At 41.0% G+C, this 20,167-nt stretch overlaps 1 protein-coding gene across 2 annotated transcripts in view; it reads right to left on the minus strand.

Moving 5' to 3' along the window:
• The window catches only part of RORA (RAR-related orphan receptor A), a 988,917-nt gene that overhangs the window by 7,433 nt on the left and 961,317 nt on the right, over positions 1–20,167 (minus strand). For both annotated transcript variants that reach the window (XM_006899640.1, XM_006899641.1), the window contains 6 exons: positions 18,204–18,345; positions 14,700–15,095; positions 7,979–8,100; positions 5,090–5,222; positions 4,248–4,355; positions 382–492 (listed from right to left, as the gene is read on the minus strand). In XM_006899640.1, the coding sequence (XP_006899702.1) occupies positions 382–492; positions 4,248–4,355; positions 5,090–5,222; positions 7,979–8,100; positions 14,700–15,095; positions 18,204–18,345 (1,012 nt within the window). The remainder of the gene's footprint in view (positions 1–381; positions 493–4,247; positions 4,356–5,089; positions 5,223–7,978; positions 8,101–14,699; positions 15,096–18,203; positions 18,346–20,167) is intronic.

The following is a 20,167-nucleotide window of genomic DNA, read 5'->3' on the forward strand; positions in this document are numbered from 1 at the left end:
AAACTAGATTTTAAGTAAGAAGCAAGGGGTCTTGAAAATCATTTATCACGGAAACTGGTGTTATGAAAGGAACTTAACCTTACCAGAGAGATTATAAAGTTAATTCTGGACTAGGCTTATTCAATTCTCATTTCTTAAAATTTTACCCAAATGGCATGAAATTTTCTTAAAAGTGTGTGTGTGTGTGTGTGTGTGTGTGTGTGTGTATGTGAATGGGTGGTGTAACGGTGAAAAACTTGAAGTCAGGTTTAATAAGGGTGGCAAGTCATTTTGCCTGGTAGCCTTTCTAAAATTTTTCAGTCATTAGAAGGTATGCACCATGTGAAAAATTCTTTACTTGCACCGTTTTAGATTCACTCTGTCTTTATTCGGTTATCTTACCTGCTGACATCAGTACAAATGCAGAAAATAATGCAATTTCATCTTCAGTCAGGTGCATAGAACATAAACTCTTTCCAAATTCAAACACAAAGCTAATAAAGTCTTCACAACCTGTCAAAAGGAAAATTAAATTAGTATGCTTTAGAAAATGAAAATGGCATTAGTTAAGAAAATAAGGTAGATGAAAATATAGACAGTTACAGTGAAAATGACGAGTTCAGAGGGAACAGTAGTAACATTTGTATGGGTTTAATAGTATAAAATCTGTTTTGTCAACAGCACCATCATTATAACTCAAAATACTAGGAGTGTACATTTGTGGTGTGATTACTATGTGATAAATAGCTCTAAAATGTTCCTTGGCCTTTTCTCGTATTTCACAACAGCCCTATGAGGAAGGTATTATTATTATTATCCCCATTTTAGTCTGAGACTGAAACTCAGGCTGCCCAAATTTAGAGCTACAATCTTAACCTTAGTAGAATCTTAACAACTATACTTAAATGGGAAATGTTAAATTCACTAATTTTTGTTTTCTACTGTTTTGAAACTAATATGCCCTTTCAAACATTCATATGATAACATATTCTTATGATAAAATGACTATACTAATGCAGTGCTGAAAATACAGAATGTAAGAATTCTCTACAGTGATGACTCTATCCTCAGGACTGGTGGGTTTGGTGTCTCTTCCTTCACATTTACATTATAAATGTTGTTAGATGCCACTGAGTCAGTCAGTTGTGAGGTGGAACTAACTGTGTACAACACAACGGACACTGCCTGATCTGGTGCCACCCTCACAATCATTGCCAAGGATGGGCTCATGGTTGCGGCCGTCCATCTTGCTAAGAGTCTTCCACTTTTTCGCTGACCTTCAGCTTTACCAAGCATGATGTCCTCCTCCAGGGACTTGTCTCTCCTGATGGCAAGTCCATAGTACATGAGATTCAGTCTTCTCATCCTTGCTTCTAAAGAGCATCCTGGGCTATTCTTGTGACAAGTGTATTTGTTCCTTTAGTAGTCTTTGGCTTAAGATTCTTCAAATACCACAATACAGTGGCATCAATTCTTTAGTCTGCCTTATATTGTTCAGCCTTGATATTTACATCAGACAACAGGAAATACCATGGCTTGGGTCAGGGACATGTTAGTCCTCAAAGTGACATCTCTGCTTTCCAACACTTTAAAAAAATGGAAATCCAACATCTCTATAAATGTTCATTAAAATTAATAAAATAAAATTTTTTTAAAAAAGGTCTTTTACAGCAGATTCAACCAATGAAAAATATCAGCTGCTTTTTTGACTGCTGCCTCTGCGGGTGTGGACTCAAGTCAAAGGAAATTCTTGATTCCAATTTTTTTTCAGTGTATCATGATGTTGCTTATTGGGCCAGCTGGGAGGATTTCCGTCTTAATTGATATTACGTCAGTTCATCTTTCTCTCTGTGTGTGTGTGTGTATAAATATATATATATACATATATATATACACACACACAAATATATATACACTCTGTGTATATAAATATATATACACAGGTATATATGTGTGTATATATACACACACATACATACACATGTTGTGACTGTATGCCACTGAATAGGAAATGACTCATTTCTGACCCTCCAACGAGTTTTCAGTCAGTAGTTCACACTGGAGGAGACTTCCCATCTTTCTCCCCCAGAGAAGTTGGTGCATTTTAAACATGTGCCTTTGTGATTGCAGTGCAGCCGCTTGCCACTAGGTCATACATATATATCACAGATAGATAGACAGACAGACAGTCAGCTATGAGTTGATTCCAACCAGACATTACTTAACAGCAGCATATATAGAAATGATAGCTCAAATTCTGAAGTGAACAACTCCTTGTTTAATAGAGGAAAAAGAAGTTGCACGGTGTCTGGGTATATTTCTTTAAGTGCCATTAGCTTTTTGAATGTTATCCACATAAGGCTCTTAATGTGAATATCTTGCTCATTAACATATTTTCTTTTGGTGAGAAAAATTTCTATTTAAAATTAGTCAGCTGGACTCAGTTTAGATGATCCCAATATTGTTGGCAACATCCAAAGCGTCATAGTTAGGAGCAAGTTGAATATAGACCTTCTTTTCTCCATCAGGCCTGATCAAGGTCATTGAGCTTCTTTACACCTTGTTTTGGTGCTTGTTGACCTTGACATCCACAATGAACACAAGTGTGTTGTTATCTTCTATCTTCTTCATGGCTGACTCAGTGGTCAAGGGAAACTTGATGATGGCACAGTGGTCAAGCTTGTTTCTCCGAGGGGTATTCTTTTGGGGGTATTTGAGCTGCCTTTGGAGTCTCAGTGTCTTGGCCACCAGAAGGTGGGTGATATGTGGATCTTTTTTTGTGGCTGTGGATGCCCCTTCAGTACTGCCTTTTTGGCCTTTAACATCTTTGCTTTGGCTTCAATTTTGGAAAGGGCAGGGGCTTCCTTCTTCATTTTAGGCACTAAATTAATAGAGACACCCATTAACATATATTTAAATGGAAATAACCTATTTAAATAGCAATAATTAACCCTATACTTAACTACAAATGCCTTCTGTCACTTAACTAAAAAAATGCTATAAAGTTATCCTACGTAACTTTCTTTTTGGCTTTAACAAACAAATTTATTCTTTCAGTTTAGGAGGCTAGAATCCATAATTCAGGGCTCTAGCTACAGTGGAAGACTTCCTCTTTCTTGTTGGCTCTAAATGAAGGTTCTTGCCATCAATCTTCCTCTGGGTCTAGGAGTTTTTCAGCTCAAGGACACCAGGTCCAAGGTTATGCTCCACTTTTGGCATTTCTTTCTTGGTGGTAGTAAATCTTTTACCTTCACAATGTTCTTAATGATGATCTGTTGCTCTATTTAAATTATTGAACTCTATAAATTATGCATGAATGCGTAATTTCTCTTGTGTTGTTGTTACTGGGTACTGTTAAATCAGAACTAACCCATAGCTGACCCTCTGGTGTGTTTTTAGAGGCAGTTAATCGCACAGGAGGAGACTGCCCATTCTCCTGCAGAGCATCTAGAGAATTTGAACCACATGCCTTTGAGACTGCAGCACAGTTTCTTGACAGTAGGCCATTTCTCTCATAAGTTCAAAAATTCACTGTTGTCAAGCCAGTTTTAGATTACAGTAACCCTCCATTGGTTTTCTGAGGCAGTATATCTTAATGGAAGGAGACTGTCCCGGTGGATTTGAAACACCACAGCTACCCAGTCTTCTGGTTAGCAGTGCAATATGCTAGGGACTATACTATCAGAATTCCTTATTTCTTTGCTAAATGCATATTATTAATGGCTATTGTTTGTGGGATTGGGAAGGTAGAATTTAAGCTCGTTGCTTGATTTTATGCATCAAGTTATGTCTTCTGAGTTATCTAAGAATGGAAGGACATATAAATGCTATTGATTACGAGACAAAAGTAAACTCTAGATTCTTTACAGGTTGTTGTTGCTGATTGCTGTTGAGTCGAGCACGACTCATAGCGATCCCATGAACAAAAAGGCCTGAAGCCTTTCTATAACTATCGTAATTTATCAAAGTTCAGAGAGTTTCCAGAGGCATGTTGTTTAGGAAGTGGATGCCATGCCTGCTTTCCAAACCTGTCTTTACAGGTAATACTGCTTAAGAAGCTTTTGAACTGTATAAATCTTCTAGAGGAATTAAATATAAAGTAAAATAAGACTTTACACTTATATACACACACACAGTATATGTCATGAAAATCTTTACCTTCTGTTACCAAACAAGAAGTTTTCTACTATATATAGTAAGAACTTTCACCCCATCCAGTTTTCTCCATAGGCCTGATTTAAAAATCAAACACTTTGTCATTTCCTCACCTAAGGATTTGAAGACATCCGGGCTAGCATACTTCCCATCAAAGTACACGGTGTTGTTCTGAGAGTCAAAGGCACGGCACATTCTGATGAACACCACCTCTAGTGAACCTGAGTGAGGGCAGAAACAGGATGGGTTAGTATATTTTAAGGTGTCATTCCTTTAGTGCTAATGTAGAGACTTCGTTTTGGAATAGGGCAGTAAGAGATGCATGTGGTTGAGTTAGTGGGCTCTTGGTCCACATTCACCACCTATTACCAAAGAACAAGGTTTACTACTACTAACTTAAAGACTGGAGCTACAGACTCTTTTACCAAAGAGAGGACTGACTGATGCAAATTAGTTCCTTGGCCAAACATTTTGTCTTAGGACACAGAATTTCAAAGTTTTTAGGAATATACTTTAATTAAACCAAGCAACAACCCTTTATCCCCCAATAAACAATAAAACCAAAAAAAAAAACCAGGGAAGTCTCTGATTCCACAAAGAGCCTAACAACTCACTCTAATCTCCGGAAGATCCAGAGCGTAGAAATAAAACAGAAGTGATGGTGAAATCTGAAATCTTAAGTGTAATGCAAATTAATCTCTTCACCCAGAGGGGAGAAAACTGGAAGGACTACTTCTCAGAAATAGCTCAAAAAAATACTTAGAGAGGTTTTGGGTTATTTTTTTTTTAAATCTCTTAAAAGTACTTTACAAAACCTTTAGAAAGTGCTATGGAAACCTGAGCAATTATCATTGGAGAAAAACCATTCCTGACACCTTCCTTACCAAGCATTTCTTTAATAAGTGAGTGAAAGCAGGTTGGGAAGAGACTTAAAATTCACCTGCAAAGCACATACCTGCTTTTAGCAGCACAATTTGATCGTTTTGACACAGCTCCATAAATCCATCAATGCGTTTGGCAAACTCCACCACATACTGTATAGCTTCTGTAATTTTGATGGCACACAACTGCCACATCACCTCCCGCTGCTGTTAAAGAGGGAAACATCAACATACAGGTTGACACCACAGCTTCAGCACTATTGGTCTACCTGTTCCTATGCTGCGAGATCCTTCTTTAGAAATGCATTTTTAAAAGCAATCGGATTAGAAAAACCAAACTAGAAAACTACAAGCAGCAAAGCAAGGCTTTAGCCTTGGTCCACCCAGAATGGCAAAGCAGTATCTTCTCTGGAGGTGTAGCTTTGCTTTGGGAAATTTAATACCATTTATTTGGGAAAATGGAAGGAATGGAGAGTATATTAAATGAAATTTATTGTTCCTGCACTAGAAGCCAGCTTGGTAAGATTGTTGTTGTTTTTATGTGCCATCAAGTTGCCTGCAACTCATAATGACCCTATATACAATAGCTCTGAAACCTGCTCTATTCTATGCCAACCTTACCCCCATTACCCAGTCACTGAATCAATCCATCTCATCGAGGGTCTTCGTCTCTTGCAGTATCCCTCCACCCTCCCAAGCATGATGTCTCTTTCTAAGAACTGGTCCCTCCTTGCAACATGTCCAAAGTATGTCAGATGAAGCTTCAGAATCCTTGCCTCCAAGGAGCAGCCTGGTTTAATCCTTCCTAGAATGAACCTGTTTGTTCTCCTGGCAGTCCATGGTATATTCAATACTCTTCTCCAGCACCACAGCTCAAAGGCATCAATTCTCCTTCTATCATCCCTAATCATCGTCTGGCTTTCTGATGAATAGCATATAATTGCAAAGACAATGGCCTGGATCAGGTGTACCTTAGTCTCCAGACTAAAATTCTTGCTCTTTAGTACTCTGGTGATGTCCCTGACTGCAGACTTTCCCAATGGCCTTTTGATTTCCTGGCTGCTGGTGCCAAGAGTGTTGATTGTGGAGTCAAGCAAACTAAAGCTGTTAACAATCTCAATCTCTTTACCATCTATCATGATGTGGCCAATGGACCCAGTGGTGAATATCTGTTTTCTCAATGCTGAGCTTCAATCCGTATGGGAAAGGTAGAGTTAGCAAAAAAGGAGATAGATTGACACAGTGGCTGGTACAATAGGCTTATTAACACGTTGCCGCACACTTTTTAAATTGAAAGCCATGCTTAGAAACACATTTACCGTCATTTGCGGCAACATGTTGAGTACAGTAGTGATTAAGGTCCAGGTTTTTTTCTGTTGTTCACAAGGTTTTGATAAGTTGGTGACAAGATGTACCTAATAACAACTATATACTTCATGGCCTTGTCATATTTTAAAAAATCTGGTGGTATAGTGAGTGAAGTGCTAGGCTGCTAACCAAAAGGTCAGAGGCTCAAATCTACCAGCCACCCCAAAAGAGAGACAAGACAGCCTGCTCCTGTAAAGATGTATGGTCCTGGAAGCCCTACAGGGTACTTCTATCCTAGAAGGCTCGTAGGAGGCGGAATCCCTTGATGACAGTGAGTTCTGTTTAATTTTTGTAAGATAATTTTTCCCTATTTTGTAGAAATGGTGCTAAAGCTTAAGGAAGTTTCCTAGCTATGAGGTAGAAGATCTTGGATTCAGATCCCAGCATGCCTTACTCTGAAATTCCATTTCAAATGTTATGTTTCTTCTTACTGCTTTTTAACTTTCCCTTTGCAACTCCAGCTGCTGATGTTACCTGCTCTCTCACAGGAAGGGTGGTGCACTTCTATTCCTAGTCTGCCCAGTTTAACTCCTTAAACCCATTCTCCAATTTAGTTATAGGCTGACTTGAGTCTGCTTTGTTGTTGCTGACTTGTTTCTCCAGCCTTATTTTTAAGACTGTTCTCACTAATATGATTGGATCAAGGAAACACTGAATGAAAGCCCACAGTCCTAGTCCTGCCAGCAAAACAGTTAAGCACTCAACTATTAACCGAAATATTAGTGGTGTGAATCCACCTAATGGAGGAGGAGGCCTGGTTATGTTCCAAAGATTACTGCCTTGAAAAGCCTAATGCTATAGTTCTCCCCTGTCACATGGAGTCATCATGAGTCCAAAGAGGCTTAATGGCACCTAACAATAGCCATGAATTCTAGTCTTGAGCATTCCCTTCCCAGTCATATGCCAAGAAACATGAGTGTCCACCTGTAAAATGAAGGCAGTGATTAGTCTGGATAATCTCAAAGGTCTTGCCATCTCTGAATTTCTAGAATATTGGGGAAGCAGCAACATTTTCTTTTATTAAAGACAGGCTGGCAGTTCTGATCTGGCTCTCCCTCTAGCTCTGCCTTCTTAGTGGCTTATTGATCCAAAGAAAGGCAAGCTGCAGCCCTGGTTTTTAGCCTCACATTACTAGGTGTAGACTGGAGTTATGATCTCCACTGCTGTATGTTTTCCTAATGCACTGTTTACATTCTTTATTCTTAAATTCTGGAATCATGAAGCCAAGAGGATTTTACCCAAGCTTCTGACCTTAAAGCTGCCATTGTGGTACAGGGACAAATCCCAATTCATGGAGCCTTTTGGAAGTCACTTAATCTTGTACCCTGTTGACACACTGAAGGGGAAGCCTGTGTACTTATAAAGCACAGTGGCATTCATTCATAATCACTGGAATCTTGCAAGCTGGCATATCAGTAAGACAGCAAGGCCTGACGCACATCGTCAGCTCTGGAGAAAGGTTTTGAAACTGAAAATTGATGTCTGAAGAAAGACATTCTCTCTTCAGTCTGTTGTGTCCTCGTGACCAACTCATCTGCTCTACGCCATCCTCCCCAGTGATGCCCCAATCCGAGGTAAAAGCCCTTAGACCATACCTTGTTTTGATAGTTTTCAATCTCCTCCTGCAGAAAGGTCTGCCACGTTATCTGCTGGAGCTCTTCTCTCAAGTATTGGCAAGTCTCCAGATGTGACTTAGATATATTCTGTGCAAGGTGCTCTATGGAGAAAACAGGAGATTACAAGCATGAATAGCCAGGTTCTTATTTAGATGACCAGTGTCTCCCCTATTTCCTGTTTCCTTTTAGCAACACCAAGTATAAAGCAAAGTGCTTTAACCAGTTTTGAGGATCCTTACACATTTAAAGAAGGAACACATTAATCTGGAATTATTCTGTGTTTTGGAACATGAGAAGTTTTGGGTAGAGACTGTGGAAAGTCAACATTTTGTAATAATGCTTGGTGAGTTCAAAGACTCTCCTGACCTTGACTATGTTCTGTGCCTCTAAACCAATATCTGGGAATAGACAAATATTAACCTAGACATGTGTGCAGTGAACAACTGACAGGTTTTCTTTAAAAACTTTTCTAAAGACACAGATGTTGCATACATTGGCCTGGGGAGGATTAACCTTATAAATAATGAAATATCATTCTTTTTTATGAATATGCATTTTTCCTGCAAAGAAGGGAACTGACATTATTGAGTTTCTGCATTATAGGGTGGCAATGAATTGTCAACTCTATAGTAACTATGGATGGTGCCAGTTTATGATCACCACATGTCTGCGTACTACTAGTTTAGTACTTTAGAGAGAAATGCTAGAGTTGAACAGCCTAAGCAGGGAAATTCAGTTACTGAACCTCCCTGTGCTTTGAAATTCTCATCTATAAAATGAGGAAGCCAGTTACTACTTCAGTCATGGTGCCATTGTAAGCTATATATTGAGTTACTAATTAAAAGGTTGGCAGTTTGAATCTATCACCCTCTCCTTGGGAGAAAGATTACGTGGTGAATTATGTACAGACACCCTGGAAGGATTAATTCAGGATATGAGGTAATAAAAATATAATATTATACTTATAATAATATAATAAAAAAGATAATTTTTTAAAAAGGTGAATTATATCAGAAGAGAAAGGCAAATACATGCTGTCAGGAAAGGGAACAATCAATGTTGGCTTTAGTGGAATTAAAGTGTGCATGTGTGCCCGAAGCACATGCGTGTGCATGTACTCTTTCTCAGTGGCACAGTGGGTTAAGCACTGGGGTACTAACTGTAAGCCCAGTGATTTACATCTTTTCTAAGGATCACAGCCTTGGAAGCCCCATGTACAGGTCCACTCCACTGTATGGAGCCACTATGACTTGGACTCCACTCCACAGCCGTGATTTGTCCCCCACCGTCATAGGATGAGCATTTGAGGTGGATCCTCAAGTGTGCGTAGGGTTTGGAGGCAAAGGACAGTGGGAGGGAGAGGGAGGCCAGCCCCACTGGTGAAGGATGGTGGAAGGAAGAACAAGTGTAGCACGTACAGAGGATGGGACAGATGTGTTAAAATGCTAGACAGAAATCTGGGTATCTAAGAGTCCAAATCTCTCAAATGAAGGGCCTTGGATTTCAAGTCAGAGAGTCTGGAAACAAAAAAGCAAAACCAGCAGGATTCTCAAGGGGGGGGAGAGCCGTGTGCTCTAATCCAATCTTGAGAGACAGGACAAGCAATTTTGTGTTCACTGGCCCAGAGCAGGGAGATGCTGGAGGCAGGATGTTTACTGATGAGGAAACTGAGGCACAGTAAGAAGGCTGATGGAATCAATATGTGAGGGACAAAGATCTGGGAGTAGGCTGGTAACCGTTTTTATGGCAGAGAAGAACAATAAAAGATGTCTTTTAAATGAAGATTCTGTGAACTATTAAAAAACCCCACAAACTTAATAAACACCCCAAAACAAAAGAAATAAAATGTCTCTGCCTCTATGGTCTTGAATACATTACAGAGAAGTCATTTAATAGAATGGTGTCGAATGCTAACGTGGCAGCACAGAGTTAAGGACACCTATTTATCTGGAAATCTGTTACTCTTTTAGTCAAACAGAACCAGACTTGTTTGTGTGAAAACAGAGCAGGCTCACCTAGATGAAGCTTGAAAAGAAAATCTCCTTAGAGACGGTGAAACATAATAAACCGTAACCACGCTACCTGGTAACACACAGACACCAACACAACATAAGTAAACAACGGAAGAAAATAAAACAGAGGCGAAAGAAATCAAAATTAGAGGAAAGAATCAGGAAAAAAGGAAGCCAGAACACTGTCCATTCTGCTTCTCTGCTCAGTCTTCCTGTCTCACCGACTTTTACCCAATTTTATGTCCACTTTTGGTGTCAGACTCTAATACATTCCTTCCCTTTCTTTCTTTTATCCTTTAATGTTTTAAGAAATATTGGCAACATGAACTTCTGAAATTAAAAAAAAACAAAACAACCCACTCAAAAAACTGTCTGAGAATCAATGGCATTTGGGGAAGCAGGGGGTGGGGGGGGAATCAATAATGGGGATGCGGAAACATAAAAAGGAATGGGTAAATAAGTTGTCAACTAATTCCTACTAAAGAGCCTTCTCTTTTTTTTTCTTTTTCTATAATTATATTTTATTAATTTTCATAAACATTTACAGAGATTTTGGGCTTCCACTCATTCATTTTTGCACTATTCTCTCTACCCTCCTCCCAGTTTGTTCTTGTCCAAATGCCACAGTGCTTGTCAAAGCCAGTTCTGATTAATCTTCTTTGTCAGTGTATCCTTTGCCATTCCCTATCACTCCTCCCTGAGAGAGACTTCACCCTGAGTCATAAGGAAAAGGGGACGGCGTATTCTCTTAGCTACTTCCTGCTGAAAAGGGACGCTGTGGGTTTCAGGGTGAAGGTTCTAGAATGTAAGCCAGTTTTTGCAGATATGAAAAAACCCCAACACTGATGAAGAGTGGAGGGGTCCTATGGAGAAGGATGGGAGAGACTCAGAATTCTCTTCTAAATTATGTTTCTAGTTAATACAATCAGTTTCATGCTGTCTCACTTCATTTTGAAAAGTGTTCCTTTTACCCCCACTATGAGTCTAGCCCTTAAACTCACTCCTGTCAAGTCAATTTTAACTCACAACAATTCTACAGGACGGCATAGAATTGCCCTGCGGGGTCTCCAAGAACTGCCCCAGGTGGTATCAACTTTGTGGAAGTTGACTGCCACGTCTTCCTTATGGAACAGCTAGTAGGTTCAAACTGCTGACCTTTTGGTAACTAGCCAGGCATTTTAACTAATAGGACTTTGTGCCACTAGGACTCAGTCCAGCTTTTTTCAATCATTGCTGCTGAGTCAGAGCCAACTCATAGCTGTGAATCGTACGAAGAGAAGATTGTCCGTCTTTTTCTCATGAAGCTGCTGGTGGATTTGCCCTGCTAGAGAAGTGCCCCCTTTGCCTTAGTAGTGCAACTCCCTAGGGGCCACATTCTTCAGCTTTTTTTAGGCAAACCAGTTAAAAGGGAGATAAAGGATGCTGCAATATGTCAGATCTACCAGCAGAGGGCAGTGGCTGCATTCTCACCAACAGCTACAAAATTTACTGTAATTCCTGTTTCTTTGGCTAGTGTAAGATTTTAGACATGCTCTTCTTGTTTTTTTTAAATCTCTATTTCAGCAAAGAATAATATTGTTAGTTTGAGTAAAAGTTAAGAAATCCATGTGATTTCTCAGAAAAACTACTATCAACCTAAAGGTAGAATTTTAAAACTAAAGTCTAGTCTTTGCTTTTACTAATGAAGCAGTCAGGTTAGAGGAGGTAATGCAACTTTATGTGGTCACAGAGTGAACAACTACATGGCATACAGATGGGCTGCACAGCAAAGTGAGACCACGTCCACAGAAGTGGACTTCTTAGCTTGGCTTTGTCTAATCTTTAAATTGCCTCTTCTGCTCTGGACTTTGGTTGTCAATTATCATAACAAGGAGAGTTCTTTTTTATTTTGTTTTGAATGAACCAAGGCTGTTTAACTGCAAAGTGTTATTCAAACACTGCTTACATGTAATTTGTATGCTGACTTTGCGGCAAGGACCAAAATTCCCAGCTAGGATACTGGGATGAAATTCCATTAAAAGTAACCTCTAGGTACTATAGGATAGAATTACATTTAAGATATATATATAAAGTAACTATTTATCCTCTGATTGTATAGTTGGTTGCATTTATTTAAAACTCAGTGATAAAATGTAGTCTAAAATGAAACCAAGGGTCTCAGATAAAGAGAGAACAGGGCTGGAGCTCCGCGTGTTAACTTCAGGGAACCTGTAGTTAGTTTTAAGAAGGAGCTGCAAAGGCTTTGTTCACTTTTATGTTGCTCTTAGCTCCCTAAACAATCTTGTATGAGTAAATGGGATAGAGAATTAGAGCCAACAATGTATGCCCTCTTCAGGTACATCCTAGCTTAATTTTGCATTTGGAAGCTCATCTCAGGGATAAACTAATTTTACTCATCCTAGAAAATGCCAAGTATGTGTGAAATTCTGAATTTAGAAGAATGTGGAGAAAACACACTAGCCCAGGCCTCCTGCTTTGCCTTGGAAAAAGATAAATGAAGAGAAAGTGCTTTGTGTGTGGGGCCAGGGCACTCAGGCTTAAACACTGTAGGCCCCAGTCTGACATTAGTGCACTTTTAGCCCAAAGTGCACCAAGGTTCAAGGACAGCATTCTAGCTAAACCCTCTGGGTTAATTTCATTCCAAGGCTAGGCATTGGACAAGTGGAGAAGACAGGTTCAATAGCCTTGATGATAAGGACAGGTTTGGACAGCAAACCTAAAGCGAGCCAGGTAATTTTTTTTTCATGGTTTGTCAGCTTTCAATCAAATCCTTACTCATTTCGGAAAAATTTTACTTTCATTACAGTTCTGCTTAAGGCTCAGCCAACTAAGATATCATGACAGAAATGGAAGGGTTTTGTTCTAGTTCAAGAAAAAAAAAAAAAAAGGAATCAAACCTAGCTCTGCTCAGCTTGGCTTCTAGTTCAGACATTTCTGTGTTAATCAAAAGAGCTGTGATATACCTTTAATGCTGCTCAGTGGTTAAAGACGAAGCTTAAAATGTCCCTGCTCTTGAGGATTTAAATTTAGACCCTATAAAGAGGTGCTTGTGTGAAAATTGTAAAGAACACCCAATTTGTTCTATTTGGAGAAAGATTTTACTGGAAATACATATTTTCACCTTAGAAATGTTTTATGGGGTCTCCCACCCACAGTCGAGTTGATTCTGACTCGCAAGGACCCTGTAGGACAGAGAAGTGTCCCATAGGGGTTCCTGTAAAGCTGTAACTCTTTACAGAAGCAGACTGCCATATTTCTCCTCTGGGAGAGTAGCTGGTGGGTTCCCAAGGCCAACTTTTCAATTAGCAGCCTGATGCATTAACCACTGTCCTACCAGGGCCCCTTTGAGGGGTAGAGGAACCATCTAAATAGCACAAGCATTCCCTCTGCGGGGGGGTGGGGAGGAGGGGGCTGCTATGCTTAAGTCAGAACCCGCTGGTTCTCTTCCATCTGAAGTCTTTGTCCTGTCCTTGTATTAACTTAGTCATCTCCACAGCAACTAATTGAAATGTCCCAAAGGATTATCACATTATGTGAAGAATCACCAGGAGGAGCAGATCAAATTCTAAAACGGAAAAGGTGCTTATCAAAGTTTCTCTAATAATAGTGCTGTGTTTAGAAATCTATTGAATATGGCAGAGGATATTAACCTGGCTTCCTTGAAAGGGAAAGTTGTCTACCCTCTGTGCTATCAGCATTTCTAGGTCACATCTCCCAACCAGTAGTGATGTCACAACAGTTGAGACAGGATGGTTTTCTTTCTTTTTTTTTTGCAGACTGAGCCTTCTAGGAAGTAGATCAACTCTGTCACAAGTATGTATCACCAAAACATAAAGGCAAGTAAAGAAACACATTTTTCCTTAACATTTATAGTATCATTTCTTTCTTGTTGCTGTGGAGGTTAGAACTGACTCTGAGCTGACTCTTCAGCGGGTTTTTGGAAACATGGGGGGAGACTGACCATCTATTTCCCTCAGGGCTATGGGTGGATTCGAAAGGCTCAGCTTTGTGGTAGCTGCACAACTCCCTATGAACTATGCCACCAGAACTCCCTATTACAGCAGATATCAGAGCTGGACAATTCCAAGGCCTCTACGACTTGAGCAGCTGATGTAAATGGAAGAAGCAGGTGAGGCTCACCTAGGCCATCAGTCACTCGTTGTTTATCAAAGACCAAATAGCTCAGCCAGGGATTGTGACAACCACACCTGGATCTGTGTAACCACATGGTTTATATACTTTTTTCCTCCAGCAAGAAGTTGAAAATCGTTATGTCCAACTGTCCAGGTTTTAAATGTTAACCAATGGATTAAAAATTACTTAACTCTGTTTTGGTTAGAAAAATCAATCTATGGATTAGATTGAGTTCGTGAGCTGTTATTTTTTGTCCTCTTGGGTAAATAACTCAATAATGAATGAAATGCATAATGGGCATTCCTTAACCTTAAAGCTTCCTCTGGAATTTGAAGGTGAAACTGAATCCCACCCACTCCCACACCCCCATCTCTGACACTGGGAAGTCAATCATGTTTGGGCCTTCAGAAGAACGGGCAGACAAAAGGAAAGACCCAGAGAATAAAGGTTCATTTCCCTTCCAGTTGCATTATTTGAATAGCTCGGCTTTTTAGCAGGTTGAACGGACCACAAGGCATGAGAAAAGCACCCCAGAGAAGCATGCATGCTGTTACCTAATTCTGCCATGGACACAGTTGGGGAAGTCTCTCCATTGGTGAAAGAGCAATAGGGAAAGAAGCCTGATGCTGGTGTGTAGTCACATATGGGTTCTGGTTTGATTCCATTGATATCAAGACCTGACTGGTCTGGGGAAGGCTGTATGTCCAGGTAGAAGCTGCTGACCGCAGAGTCTGCCTTGCTCCCCTCGGGGGTGTGCCCGTCGATGTAATTGCTGAGGTCGTCATGCAGTTCCGTCAGCCCGTTGGCTGAGATGTTGTAGGTGGGCGTCAGCGGCTCAGCCTCCCCAGGTTGTTGTTGGTGGTCACGCTGCTGCTGCTGCATCCGGTGCTTCTGGACCTCTGCATACAAGCTGTCTCTCTGCTTTTTCGACATCCGGCCAAATTTTACAGCTGGAAGAAAAAAGCAAAAAAAATAAGTCAAATCACACCATATACAATGTGCTTTCCTTCATTGTACTCTTGGACAGGCTCCTTGGAAGCCTCAACTCAAAATCACATGACCAAAGAGCAAGGATTGTTGTTGTTGTGTACCACAGAGTTAGAACGGACCCACAGCTGACCCTCCAGCAGGTTTTCTGAGGCAGTTAATTGCACAGGAGGAGACTGCCCATCCTTCTCCCGCAGAGCAGCTGGTGGCCTTGAACTGCGTGCCTTCAGGATTGCAGTGCAGTTTCTTGCCACTAGGCCACCAGACAGACTTCTAAAATGGTCATCCCTCCCCTCCCCCATTTGGTTTTCCCACCCTCTACTAGCCAGCACACCATCTAGAGCAACTGATGGTTCAGAAATCGACGCAGAACAGGTCCTGGAGCAATGACTACGCCTGTATTACATACTGCTAGGCTCTGGGGAGCCACTGATGTATACCTTCTGGGGCTTGCTACCGTCCCTCCATCCAGCTGGCTTAGGCCACCTCCCTCTCTTCCCAGTCTTCAGACCAAAGTCCAGAGATGCATAGATTTATAGGGGTATAAAACCAGTCAAACTCCAACTTCCATCCGATAATAAATTTCTTCCCAGACAAACAGCTGAGACTCGGGAATTTCCTGCAGACCCAAAAAGACTAACTTCTTGTTGTTTTGCTGTCGAGTAAGGACTGACCCATAGCTGACCCTCCAGCGGGTTTCAGAGACAGGAAGTCATAAGGGAGGAAACTACCCATCCTTCTCCTGCAGAGCAGTTGGTGGATTTGAACTGTGTGCCTTGGAACTGCAGTGCAGCTTCTTACCATTTATTTACTTCGGACCCAGGTAGACAAAACTGGGCCTTTGGAATTTCCTCAGGTGCACCCCTGAATGTACTTGACTTAAGAAGACCTCCCCCCCCCCAAAAAAAAGAAGACCTCCAAAGCTCGTGAGTCATGGAACAACAACAAAAACATGGTGACTGAGTTGATTCTGACTCAGTGATGCTATAGGACAAAGTACAACTGTTCCTTTGGGTTTCCAAAATGGAACATTTTCATGGGCTCTGACTGCCTCAGCTTTCTCTCAACAAGTGGCTGGTGGATTTGAACTGCTGACTTGGTTAGTAGCTCAGTGCTTAATCAACCACACCACCATGACTCCCTTGGTCTTGAGGAAACTCTTAGGTTTGCCTTTACATATCATTTTCTGTCACTCCCATTTAGCCTCAAGCCAAAATGAGCATCAGAATTTTGGAAAGGCCAAGTCCGATAAGTAAGAGCTTGCTCAGGACAGTCTGTGTTTGCAGGACTTCTCCTTGGGGTATGCCCCATTTTTTAACACAGAGCAATGACTGTAGCAACTACCAGCTCGTTTAAGACTCTCAAATGATTTTTTCCACCCCTCAAACATTCAGATCACTGAGAAAAACCAAGAAGTCAACTATGATTTCCTGGCCTGAGTTCTTTCATGAACTCAGTTTGTTTTTTCCATTAGAATTTGTATACACAGGTAATGGCCCTGCAGGAGACAATTCTTCTCATTGATTGCAGTTAAGCTGATATTACAGTCTAACTGCAGGGTGGGTGAATTCATCCACATGGCATCTTCATGGTTCTAGGAGTCCAAGGGCAGGAGGTAGAGGAGGTGGAAATGAGGCTGGGACAAAGGCACTGGCCAGCTGAGGATGAGCTGCCCTTTAGAGAGGGGACAGTGAGCTGGCAAGACAGCAGCCAGACTCATGTGGACTCTTAATCTCTGGCCTATGATTTTACAAACCCTCAATTCATTCCAAGCCTACAGCAACCTGTATGGTCTCTATGCAAAGTCTCCAAAAAAAAGCAGCCAAAAGGCACATTATTTTATGAAAAGAATATGTGAAGACACCCAAGGGGATAAACCTCCATGGTGACTGTGTGATAGTGCCTGGAAGTTTCCCTTTCCCCAAAAAGTAACAATGGTCATCACCTCATCACCATCACAGAAATGAAATTAAAAGATCAGCTCCTAAAAACTATGCATACACAGCGTGAGCTCCGAATGGACGCATTCATTAAAGCTACACCTAATTGTGTTAGTTGCATGCCATCAGAAGATGAAATCTGTGAAGCTGCGTATCAGGAGTGTTCTAAGAATATGGGGCAAGTTTTACAACTTACATCTTGCGATGCTCTAAAAACAATATACTAACTGGCTTTGTGTACATTGCTCCTTTGGATGTTGTCATTGGTGCTGGGAGGGTCCACCACCCTAAGAACATTGGGTTTTGGGGAAGGTCAATGTTTTGAAAGCTGCCCAGTGCTCAGAAGTCTTCTTTTGTGGGGGTGCTTTTAGAGGCACCCCTTTGGAGGAGACCTTCCCTTCAAAGGGCTGTCTTATAAGAACCAGCCAGTATTTTAAGAAAAGCCCTTAAAATGTATCCGCTGTACTTTCTTCCCAGTTTCTATGCATAAGAATAACTGACTTGAAATCTGGTGCTGATTATTCAAAGCATTTGAGATCATTCTCCAGGAAGATCCTGAAGCACTTTGTAACTAGACAGTTAGATGATCTCTAGTTCTTAAAATAGCTCCATTTAATGAAAAGAACATTTGTCACTGAGGTAAGCTCGGCACTATTTTCACATATTCTGTATGTACAAATAGTTGACTTTGGCACGTGGGTCAAAACATCCAGTTAGCACAAAAGCAAATTGTTCTCAATAAGCTTAGTGGTACAAAACCAATCATAGTAAGCCAGGGATTGTGAGGGATGCTTCTGACTGGAGGGAAATGCCTGTAGGGACAAACAGGCCTCAGAGGACCACCTTAGATCAAAATATGCACCTGCAATGTCAACGTTAGAGAACTGATGGAGTTCTGGCCACATGGACACTTCCTCATCCACCAGATGCCAAGCTCCCACACAGGTGACTCCCTGGACAGCGGAGGAAGCAACTGCTATGAAATGGACAGTGTGGCCAGAGAAGGCTTTCAGAGGGTGGGGAGGAACAGACATAGGTAGATTTGAGTCCATGAAGGCATGTTTGCAACCCTGACCTTAAAGCAAGACAACCCACAGTGCTGTTTGTTACACACAAGCAGGGCGCGCTCACCATCTCGGGACATCCCGACGGCAAGGCATTTCTGTAATCGACAGTGCTGGCAGCGGTTTCTACTAGTCCGATCGATCAAACAGTTCTTCTGACGAGGACAGGAGTAGGTGGCATTGCTTTGCTGACTCCTCCTGAAAAAGCCCTGTGATTCAGTTATAAAATATAAAACAGGTTAGTGTTGGTGTGAGCTGTATGATACTCAAGACAGTGTACTAAGCACTGGGCAGCATTAATATTTAATGGAGAATTAAACTTGTAGCCAAATCATCTAGGAGATCATTAATGAAATTAAAGTCACTTCGTTTTCCTTCACTAAAATGGGTCCCCAGGGCCAAATTCTCTGTCCCTTACACATGCAAAACTTTCTTGAACTTCAACAGTTAGTTGCCTCTGTAAAAGGCACAGGGTCAGGTCCCTGTTCTCAAACGATCAAAAGTGGTGTGCGTGGTAGAACTTACTGTTCCCATTTATCTTCAAAATGCTTTCAGTAAAATAAACACAAAACTCTTTGAAATGCTCAGAAGCAAGAAAAGTGAAGTCTCACCACAACCAGGGCAGCTGTGATCCCTGCCTACATGGAATCTCCACCAGCTCGCATGAACCTACCACCCCACCTCTGGGTGATTCCTGGGGCCTTGGTAGTGCAGCGCCTAATGTGCTTGACTGCTAACTGAAAAGCTAGTGGTTCAAAGCCACCAGCTGCTCTGCTAGAGAAGGATGTGGTGATCTGCTTCTGTATTTACGGACTTGGGGCAGTTCTACTCTGTCGTTAGGAGTTGGAACTGACTCAACAGCAGATAAATAAATGAAAATAAAATAACAAAAACAATTGTAAGCAACTTAATTTGATGTTAAAGTTCCTCTTCACTGGAGACTACTTACCTTAAGGGTTTTGCTTAATTTCAATTTTTTAAAATGCTAACTTCTTGAGCTGGATTCTTAAGCAAACAATAATGTTCAGTATTTGTTCCTTTTTTAAACATGTCAAGTTCTCTTTTGAGTTATGTTTTAGCAGTAAACCACCAGTTTCACTAGGTAGCATTTTCAAGTGTCAGTCAGTTGAAAATATATACTACTTTTCAATAGGATTTCTTCTTTCACCCCTGTGCTAGTTAAAAGTATATTTTAAAACTCAAAAACTACTGGGTTTCTAGTTTTTTTCACTGTTGATGTAACCTCTTGGATATTTTGCAAGCTAGGTCTACACACAGAGAAAAATGGTATACTTAAGAGTTTGTTCTCTGAAGCTGAGCGATGAGAGAAATAAATATTATTGTTGTTGTTATGTGCCGTCGAGTTGCTTGCGACTCATAGTGACCCTATGTACAACAGCCCTAAACTCTGCTCTGTCCTATGCCAATCACATTGTCTCCGACACACCATCCCGATTACCCCAGTCACTGAAATCAATCCACCTCATAGAGGGCCTTCCCCTCCTGTGCTGTCCCTCCACCTTTCCAAGCATGCTATCCTTCTCCAAGGACCGGTCTCTCCTTATAACATGTACAAAGTATGTTAGACGGAGCCTCAGAATCCTTGCCTCCAAGGAGTAGCCTGGTTTAACCCTTTCCAGGATGAATCTGTTTGTTTTCCTAGCAGTGCATGGTACACTCAATACTCTTTCAAATCTTTAAGAGCAAAGATAGATGAACCTAACAAAGAGGGAGTGGGGTGGAGAGCAGCTAGGGGAATCTTGGAGAACTGACAGAGTGGTGGGCAAACGGTAAGGGTAACCTCCAAATATTTTTCTGCCATGGTATAGAAGAGCCAATTTGACAGCTGGGTCAAAATTCTTAACATATCAATCATGATCTCAGTAATTATTCAGTCAGGTGTATCTTTTAAAGAACTCTTAAAAATGGTGCAAAGCATTCAGATTTAGTGCTGCATTATTCACAATAGCAAAGCAACCCAAGTGTCCATCAACAAATGAATGGATAGAGAAATTGTGGTATAGTCACACA

The sequence above is a fragment of the Elephantulus edwardii genome, unplaced genomic scaffold (genome assembly GCF_000299155.1).
Source record: "Elephantulus edwardii isolate Elephantulus edwardi_28Jun2011 unplaced genomic scaffold, EleEdw1.0 scaffold00264, whole genome shotgun sequence".
Classification (NCBI taxonomy): Eukaryota; Metazoa; Chordata; class Mammalia; order Macroscelidea; family Macroscelididae; genus Elephantulus; species Elephantulus edwardii.